The 9,639-nt window shown below is 41.3% G+C and overlaps 2 protein-coding genes across 2 annotated transcripts; both read left to right on the top strand.

Moving 5' to 3' along the window:
- The first annotated feature begins 1,243 nt into the window (after positions 1 to 1,243).
- On the top strand, positions 1,244 to 6,126 carry LOC136425421 (uncharacterized). Its single transcript, XM_066414283.1, has 6 exons — positions 1,244 to 1,472; positions 1,800 to 2,039; positions 2,963 to 3,079; positions 3,529 to 3,640; positions 4,266 to 4,450; positions 4,793 to 6,126. The coding sequence occupies exons 2-6, from the start codon at positions 1,821 to 1,823 to the stop codon at positions 4,892 to 4,894; spliced, it is 735 nt and encodes a 244-aa protein (XP_066270380.1). The 5' UTR covers positions 1,244 to 1,472; positions 1,800 to 1,820; the 3' UTR covers positions 4,895 to 6,126.
- LOC136425420 (monocarboxylate transporter 13-like) lies at positions 5,517 to 9,433 on the top strand. The gene is made up of 5 exons (XM_066414282.1): positions 5,517 to 5,621; positions 6,666 to 6,890; positions 7,180 to 7,323; positions 7,657 to 8,484; positions 9,011 to 9,433. Exons 2-5 carry the CDS (start codon positions 6,668 to 6,670, stop codon positions 9,235 to 9,237), a joined length of 1,422 nt encoding a protein of 473 aa, XP_066270379.1. The 5' UTR covers positions 5,517 to 5,621; positions 6,666 to 6,667; the 3' UTR covers positions 9,238 to 9,433.
- Positions 9,434 to 9,639: the final 206 nt, after the last annotated feature.

Here is a 9,639-nt window from a genome sequence, read left to right as displayed (position 1 = left end):
AATGCAGCAGCGAGAAGGTTAATATAATGTGTGCATTTATTCAAAATGTCTCTTACACCCTTTTTTCAAACAGTCTAAACAAGGATATGTTTGTATATTCTAACTTCAGATTGTTCCCCCACCATACAAATGTATAAACACAAAAGTTGTTGTGTAAGGCTGGCCGTCTAATCCTAAATATAGAAATTTATAGTTGGCAAAGTGTCACCTGATTGGCTATAGATAATTGCACTCAAGAAAATTTATGATTTATGTCAATGCTACCCTTAACTCTGGAAAAGCTACTGAAAATGGAAGTAGACTACATTGTAATTTTTCACAAAGTGAATTTTTTGACACAGCAAATGCATAAGCACAAGAGGCATTGGCTAACTGAAACAGATGTTAGTCTTTAGAAACTTACAGCCATACTGTTTAAAACATCCGTCCAATGTTATACAGCTTTTGTTTTTCAACTGTAAATGATACTATTGGAATAGAAATTTGCACACTGTGTAGATATTAGTCTAATGTACTTTAAATGTTTAGTTGAGTCAACTTTTTTTGTAAATTATCAGATATATGAATACGTGTGTGGATAGTTTCATATTATTTTTCATTATCTTGTGAAATATTAATTTGTTGGTTTGCTAACAATATTTGACACAGAAGCACTACCCCCTCTTGACAGTGGTTCCTTCTGAAGTGTGATGGAAATAAGGCTTCAGTGGATTGTTCCATTCAATGGATGGGGTGTCTGCTCATAACACTGAATATGTAAAGTATCTTTGTAAAAAAATGTGCAGTTTTTTTGTTGTCACTGAGATGAATTTGTGCATTCATAAAAAGGTGAACAGTTTCATGCTGTAAATACGGAAATGCTGGGGAATAAATGCGTTTATCAAAAATTTCCAAATTGACTTGCAAATTTACTGTAAGAAGTATGTTAGTGCATGTAAATACCAATTACAAATGTAGCATAGAATTCACTTTTTTAAGATTTCATATACATGTATGTACTTTTGGAGTAGTCGCTCTTTGTGGGCACACGCGATCGAGAGGTCTTGGGTTCGATCCCTGGCATTTGAACCATTCTTACAACGGCTAGCATTCCTGGCTAGACGTTGTGTCCTTTGGAAAAGGAACTTAACACAAATTTCCTTTCTCCGCCCAACAGTAAATGGGTGCTTGACTTCGGTTGGGGAGGTAAAAGAGGCGCCAACACCGTGCCCTAAGCACAGTGGATTAACTGCCTGCGACCTAAAAAGGCTATGGAACTTTTACCTCACCAATACCTTCAAACATGTCGTTGTATCTTAGCCGCTGTGTCAGCTGATGGATTAATTAAGGTATCCAAATTGTGTTGGCAAATATTAAGTTACTTATCAACAACGCTAGACCGGGCTGAAGTTGACACTGCTACTCCGCATTCTATCAGAGTTGTATCTACTTAGAAACTCTTCTTGGAACACGACGGACCAAAGGAACAAACGGTAAAGCACGCATTTTATCGTTCAATGGTGGATATTCCGTATCTACAGTTCTGATCGCGAAAAGTTTATTTGTTTAACGTTAAAGGTGTGCAGTACTGTGTTTTATGTACTAGTGACAATGCCAAATTTCTGGGATATTGTAGTCTCGAAGTTATTCTTGTTCCGCTTATTGGATTTGTTGATCACAGATGGCTTATTCTGTAAAATCTTGTCAGAGTCGGAATGTTGAGAAATGATAAGCTTAGTAAAAGTCGAATCCCGAAATATGTGTTCGTCGGTTTGACGTTTTTGCATTAATCGTACAGGCGCCCCCTTTCGCTTTTTCAGGGGATTACACCCACGTTCAAAATGGCGGACGCAGAGAGTAACGCTAAAAGTCCTAGCGATCCGGAGAAGTCCCCATTGTGTACAAAGACGGAAAAGCGGACAGTTGCTGCACTTGTCGTCGTGTTTTGTTTGGGTATTGCGCTCATAATCGGGTTTCAGATATCCTCTGGAAATGCTTCACGACCGGTCGAGGCAAATGGTACAGCTGCGTCAACTCCAGTGCGAAAACCAAGAGAACTGGTATGTAAATTTTGCTTAAAGTTTGTAAAGTTATTGTACACATTTTAATTGAAGTCGGATGACCATGTGAACAAGCTTAAGGTATGTATAACATATACTACAATGTGATGCTCCATCAATAGTAAATGGAAGACAGTACATAAGAAACTGCCCTATACTAGTGTTAGAAGCCCTTCCAACTACGGTACAGGTATATTCTCATCCCATATTACACGGTCTTGTATATTGGATTTCTTTCCTACGATTGTTGTTGAGTTTTAGAATCTGCAATAATTGTATCGTATTCAAAGCCATTATTTGATATTAGTGACTGTAACATTATGCCACAATATGACTGGCAAAGTCAAGCTTTTGTTGTCAATTTCTACATCCGTAGCTAGAGTTACTATCATAAGTCAATGTTTGGATACTATGACCTAAAACAGCCATAGATGTCTAAAACCATCCAATAGTACTGCGTCCTTTAATAACCTAACATCGGTTGCAAATCTGTTGATTCATTTGTTAATATTTAATTTTCCTGTCTACAATACAAGCTAGTGAGAGTATTTAATGACCAAGTGGTCAAATATTTGTGACCCTTAAAGGGCAAAACAAGTAAAAGTAACCTTCGAAAATATTGGCTGTAAAATAAAGAATAACTTGGGGGAAATCTTATAAATGCCACGGCTACATTCCCAACCCGGGCCGGGCTTTTTGCGGGAACGAAAAATAAAAGAAAGTGTATGTCAAGAGAGATACACAAATTATGCTCATGACTATTTTTTTTTCTACATTTTGTGTGTTTTGTTGTCTTTTGTATCATACATCCCGGCCGCGCACCAGTTTCGGAAATTTGTTTGATAGCTAAAAGACTAACAAATAATGAGTTTGCAGCGAAATCAAGTTGATTTAGAGGAACATGTGTCATTTTGTGGTTCCAGGCGTTTTTTGACGTCATGATCGGCGGTGTCCCTTCGGGACGGATCGTGTTCGAACTCCGGTTCGACGTCGTGCCGAGAACAGCCGAGAACTTCTTGTCGCTGTGCACGGGAGAAAGGGTGAATACTTAAACTCCATACCAATAACTCTAGCGAATACATACAGTTGTTTTCCAAGGGTGGTGGGTAGTTGAGGTCTGTGCTAACAAGGCTCTTTACACACATCTAGTACATAATCACATGCGACGTTTCAGTGACAGTTACCTTCCTAACAAGGAAAAAACTGTAGCTACATGTAGGTGTCGCTGCTGTAGTTAATAAAATGTTCCAAACCTGACCAAAAGAATGCGGTTCCAAACAAGTTTAGATCCCCCTCATCATGGTTCATGACCGGAGTAGATTTTCTGATCCATGCATACCACCTCTAGCTGAGATGGATCTATAGCAAAGCATACCGCTGCCTTGACTTAAAATGATTATTCCTTGTCTGTTTAGGTTGGTTCGTTACTGATTTCATGATATTTTTCTGAGCGCACATTGTGATTTCCGTATCATCTTACTTTTTATAGGGAATGGGACAAAGTGGAAAGCCACTTTACTACAAGGGGAGTCGCTTCCACCGGGTCATTCCAAACTTCATGGCGCAGGGGGGTGATTTTACAACCGAGGACGGAATGGGAGGTACAAGCTAGTTCACGGTTTGGGTACCCACGCGCATTGTGGGTTGTGGGTAATATATGTGGGTAAGATCTTTATTTATTGCCAGGGACCTTTAACCTTGGAATATTACCCACAATTTACCACACTACACATGCGCACTTCTAATCGTGAACTAGCTTATTATGGATGACAGAATCTACGGTCACTACAATTTCTATGTCACTGAACATGGTAAACGGCTCATGATCAATTGTTAATTGAATCCACACCAAATATGAATGATATAGGTGCCATGGTTATAGACAAGCAAAGAAACAACCAACCAACCAACTAAACAAACAAACAAACAAACAGGATGAAAAGACCCTTTTTACACAACCAACTGTTCAACCGACGTTTCGGTGGTCCCCTGTCACCTCCCTCAGGGACTTTGCACTGCAGCTATAGGTGTCGCTGCTTACAGATGCAATCCCAAAACAAACAGTTATTCATACATTTTCCTCAGGTGACAGTATTTACGGAGAGGACTTTGCTGACGAGAATTTCGTGCCCTACCAGAATGGAATGATCTTGGATGTTATGATTTTAAGCAAAAAGATACATTAATTAACAAACGCAACAGTTGATATCTATATTTGTTCCTCAGGCGAGAGTATCTACGGAGAGGACTTTGCAGACGAGAACTTCGTGCTGAACCATACGGGTCCGGGCGTGCTGAGTATGGCGAACGCCGGGCCGGACACTAACGGCTCTCAGTTCTTCATCACCTTCGTGGTGACCGCCTGGCTGGACGGCAGACATGTGGTGTTCGGGAGGGTTGTGGAGGGAATGGTGAGTCATACAACAGTTTGATGTCCCGTTGTCTCTCTGTCTTTGTCACTATCTATCTCTGTCTCTGTCTCTTTGTGTCCATCTCTGTCTCGCTTTCTCTAGATATCTGTCTCTATTCCTCTGCCCCCATCTCTCCCTGTCTTTGTCCTTTACCTCCATCTCTTTCTACCTGTCTCCGTCTCTCTCCCCCTCTCTCTGCCAGACTGCCTCTCTCTATTTCTATTTCTCTCTCTCTCTCTCTCTCTCTCTCTCTCTGTGACTATATGTGGTTGTTTTATGATACTACTCACAACACCCATTTGCCCATCTTTTAATCTTTCCTTTCTTCTGTCTATCCTACAGGATGTTTTGTACCAGATCGAAGCTGTCGGCTCCCAGAGCGGCGCTACAAGTAAAGATGTCATCATCGCAGACAGCGGGCACCTCAGTCGGCTTCCTGGTTAAAGAAATATATGTATACACATATGGACATTACATAAGGAGATACAAATGCCATTGTCCAGCTACCTACCTTTCATTGTAAGATATATGGTGGTGGTCATATTTTTACCTCTGGGGAGGAGGTCAGTGACCTCCGACAGGGTCTTTGTTTGTGTGTTTGCAGCTATAACTCAAGATTCTTTTGGACGATCTGTTTGAATTTTGAAATGTTGGTAGTTATTGAGGTCCCTATGAAACATAGTGATTTTGGGCACTGTAGCTGTATTTTCAGGTTTTGGGGAATTGTAGACCGACACCCCCATGTTGAAGTAGTACGATACATCCCATTAAAACATCCGTTGCCAGTCTAGTGGTAGCCTGTACTGTGTTCTACAAGATGGGGTCAATTTATAAAGCTACTGTCAAGGCAGACGCTAGGCTCCACGGCTCACTACACTGCCTTTATTACTGCCTTATGTAATGATTAACAACTACCTGGACATAAATGGAAAAGGGGTTGAAGGAAAAAGTTATTCATGATAAGAGGGTATCAAACACCTTAGACCACACCGCAAAAAAACATGATAACTTCACGGAGGTTTGCGTCCTACGGACTCTTGTTCATGTCTGTTCCAACAGCTAATAATTTGCAAAATGGCTTTGCGTAAGTGTTATGTGACCTTTTGAACTCCAAATGCTACGTTATCGGCGTTGAGCTTTGCCCTAACTTTCCGAGTAAACCGCCCTACTGGTGAGTGTAGCATTCTTTCTTGTCAGTGCGCATTTTATATATCAAAGTTTAGATAACAGCGAAGTCTTTTTTTACATTCGTAAAACTTACATGGCCGAAGGCATGTAACATCTACTAACATAATTCCACCAGGGTACATAATTCTGCCACCCTGAAAAGACACGTCCAAACAGACCTCAAACCCAACGTCCTCTAGGACAATGCACTCCTGTATCTAAACAGTGCATACCTGGGGGTGCTGCACTAAAGACGTCTCGAGCGCACTGTTTTTCAAAGTGGCGGATTTATGTAAGCCGGAGGATTAATGTTAATAAAGGTTATAGTCTAAACGACAACATTTGAGCTATTTTATCCCATGTACGTGTGACATACGACGTAGTACATGCATGGTGATTGTGCGTGCACTTTGACCGACCTTTGTACTGGGTCTTACATCATGTAATGTTAGTTAAAATGTTGCAAGTCATTCTGGTTTGCTCTGACATAAAGCATCATATAACTTGAATGTTCATCGCAAGTTCATTCCCGAGGATTAATTGCAGGTACATTGTAGAAATACAGGGAAAAACATACATGTTACAGTGAACTGTGACTGATATTGTTGTAACAATAGACTACCTCATACTATAACAAACACTACTGTAACGAACAAAATGGGTTGAAGTGTTGAAAATAAATCAAAATTTGAAGCGACATCTGTCTCTTCATCATGTAGTTCTCATGATAAATATTGATTTGAAGATATCTTAAAACCTAGCAGGTAGTAAGCTACATGTACCAATGTTTTTGCTCTTTTATTGCCTTCTTGAAACCGGAGGTATTGTTTTGTGTGTTTGCTTGACTTCGTGTGTGTCCGCAGTGATGTGGATTTTGATGATGATGATGATGATGATGATGATGATACGTTGCTGAAAAAAGAACAGAAATTGGCCAAATAGACTGAATGATATTCATCAGTCTATTTTTGGTCCTTGCAGTTAGTTATGTACCTAACAGTTCACTTTTCTTCAACTTTCTTATGTCTTTATACATAATTTTGTACAGACATGTTAGTTAAGAAGAATGCCCACACCCACCCCGTGGACCCGCCCGACGGGGGCTGGGGCTGGGTCGTGGCGCTGGCAGGCTCTATGGTCACCGCCGGGACGTTCGGCATCAGCCGGTCTCTCGGAGTTTTCTTCGACCTCTGGACAGAACAGTTTGTCGGCGCTACAGCCGCGGAAGTCGCTTTGGTTCAATCCATGCTGATGGGAATGACTCACTTATCAGGTTAAAACTGGCTCAAATATCATATAATTTGCGTATATCATTATCATCATTACATATCATAGTTTAGATTACTAAAGCTTAATGACCTACATGTAATCATCATCGTTTCCAAAGCCAGATTTAACACAAAACTAGCTTTAGTTTATTGTAAAAGCATATTTGGTATCATAATGATGCAATCTTAGTCAAGTCAAAAGATTAGCTTTACAAGAAGCCCATGATTGTCACTGAACAACAAAAAATCATAAAATGTTGTGTGTCGATAAACATTCGTCTTTCTCTTCACCAGCCCCCATAGCGAGTGGTCTGGGTCGGAAGTTCGGATTGCGTCCTGTCATCATGGCAGGAGGTGTGCTGGCGGCAGCAGGGTTCTGTCTCAGCCGGTTTGCGACGCACATCTCTCATCTCTACATCACCGTCGGCTGTCTTGTAGGTGGGTCGGGCTTGATTATGCATCATACTTGGTGAGCGCATCTTCTCATGCTGGGCCCGCCGGCTTTATACGTCAAGCCCTGGTGTACCGGTCTGTGATCTGTCCTTCTGTCTGCTTTAGCGCTCGTCAGACATTAGCCAATCAGAATCCCCCCTCCCGTTGCTTACGGGACAGTTACTAGCCAATCACGTCACCGCTTACGGTCAAGAGGCAATGTGATTGGTTGGCGGCTTCCTCTGGAACATCAGGAAGGAAAGTATCTGATTGGCCGATGACGGATCATCAGTATTAGCTTTTTCAGCCAAAGTTTTAACGTCCTTTGTTATTTTCCAGGGCTTGGGGGCTCTCTAAGCCTAACCAACATGATCGTCTGCGTGGGAAGATACTTCACCAAAAAGAGACTGCTAGCCAACAGTGTCATGACCATGGGAGGGAGTCTGGGGGCTTTTGCATTCCCACCTCTCTTCCAACTGCTGATAGACGAATACGGAACGAAAGGAGCACTTTTACTCGCCGGTGGCATCGCTTTTCACATAACAGCTTTCGGAGCATTAGTCCGACCGATCCATCTCAAAGGTGACGTCAAAATCAACAACAGCAAGCAACCCGACCTTCTCGACAACGGTGTAAAATCTACACCATTGAACGAGCAAGGAAGACGTAGTTGTGATGTCAAGAAGTCTTTCCTATCTGTTCTTGATGTAAACCTCATGAGAGAACCCGCCTTTGCAATATTCATCATCTCAACGGGTTTCCAAGCGTCCAATCGCCAAGCTTCTAGCATCTATCTCGTCCCGCGCGCGAAGTTTTTGGGCGTAGAGGAATACCCTGCCGCTTTCCTCATGTCCATTCAAGGCATTGTAGGCATGGTGGGTCGATTGCACATTGGACTGCTACCTGAGTGGAAGAAGTTCCGGCGTCTTGACCAGTACGCGACGGCAGGGTCGCTCCTAGGAGGAATGATGATGGTTGTTCCTCTGGCGAGGTCGTACGGCAGTATGGTTGCCTGGAGTGTTGCCTTTGGGTTGCTGTCAGGTGCATACGTCCCTCTAACCGTCACTACAGCGGCAGACCTGGTGGACACGAACAAACTCCCCAGCGCCATGGGAATCCGGATGTTCGTGCAAGGGATCGCTACTCTGGTGGGACCGCCCGTTTCAGGTAAATTTCTGGAGTTATTCGTCTTTATCATTCATTACGTTGTATTAATTTTATTTGACTTTATATCATTGCATTTTGGGTTTTATGTCTTTTACTTTATTTCATATTTCATTTTATAATATTATGTTTTATCTTATCTTATTTCATTGCCATAACCCATGGCAACTACTGTACGGGCCTACAATTAGGTTTGAAAATTGACTTAAAAATCAATGTACTTGGGACTTGAGAAGGATTGTATTACAAATTTATGCCAAAATCTGATAGACATTTTCGTGTTCTCAATACGCTTATCTCAAATGGCATCAATATATTGAAATTAGTCGAATTTGCTTTTTTTTCAATATCAAGGGTTGACATTTGATAAAACTACTTTGTATGGGATAGTAATGAAATAAAATGATACCCTCAAATAAGGCAAATTTCACCAGCGTACTCAGATCGAAATAGCAGTCACCCCAAAAATATTGGAAAATAGTTTTTTAGAGTATAATATCATGGCGTCTTCTTTAATTTCTTTTCACAGGAGCACTACGTGACGTCACGGGCAGCTATGACGGAACGTTCCTGTTGGGCGGCGCATGCGTAGTGGTAGGAGGACTGATACCATTCTTACTGCACATGCGCGTGTTTACTCGACAGAAAAGTGACGTCATCGACGCTGCAGATGCTGTGGACTTAGAAGAGCCAGATGATTTGGAACCCCGGCCTTCAGAAGTGACTGTCTTTATAACAAAAGAAACGTCATTGTAGGACTAACATCGGTAGTCATGAGGAAATTGTATATGTTTATGAATTTATTAGGATTTGTATCATGGAATCTGTATCTTTGCTATATTCTATTCGGCATATTTTTTACCTCCTCCCTCATGATGACTTCAATGAGAATCGGCAGGAATGCTGATTTGAGCTTCTCATGAATGAATAAAGTTCAAACAATCAAGAAACAGATTATGTTTTGTCTTCATTTGTTTAGTCCCTTTCACTACCACAAGGGTGGCAATATCAATTCAAGATTCATACGATATTGCTCCAAAATTGCTAGGTTATTTTCACGGCTGTTATTAAACCATGTTGAACGAAATAAGACAAGAAATTGGTAGGAATGGATTCTTTAGAACCGCCTATGAAATTGTATCTAGATTGTGAAGTTAT

Source organism: Branchiostoma lanceolatum, chromosome 19, assembly GCF_035083965.1.
Source record: "Branchiostoma lanceolatum isolate klBraLanc5 chromosome 19, klBraLanc5.hap2, whole genome shotgun sequence".
NCBI lineage: Eukaryota > Metazoa > Chordata > Leptocardii > Amphioxiformes > Branchiostomatidae > Branchiostoma > Branchiostoma lanceolatum.
Note: the sequence above shows the minus strand (reverse complement) of the source record. Positions and strands in the feature narration are given on the sequence as shown.

Bases quoted from the DNA above. Each gene is read 5' to 3' on its own strand.
- LOC136425420 (XM_066414282.1), top strand. From the start codon at position 6,668: ATGTTAGTTAAGAAGAATGCCCACACCCACCCCGTGGACCCGCCCGAC. The intron at 7,324-7,656 runs GTGGGTCGGGCT...GTTATTTTCCAG, and splicing joins CACCGTCGGCTGTCTTGTAG to GGCTTGGGGGCTCTCTAAGC. The intron at 8,485-9,010 runs GTAAATTTCTGG...TTCTTTTCACAG, and splicing joins GGTGGGACCGCCCGTTTCAG to GAGCACTACGTGACGTCACG.
- LOC136425421 (XM_066414283.1), top strand. From the start codon at position 1,821: ATGGCGGACGCAGAGAGTAACGCTAAAAGTCCTAGCGATCCGGAGAAG. The intron at 2,040-2,962 runs GTATGTAAATTT...TTGTGGTTCCAG, and splicing joins TGCGAAAACCAAGAGAACTG to GCGTTTTTTGACGTCATGAT. The intron at 4,451-4,792 runs GTGAGTCATACA...TCTATCCTACAG, and splicing joins GGAGGGTTGTGGAGGGAATG to GATGTTTTGTACCAGATCGA.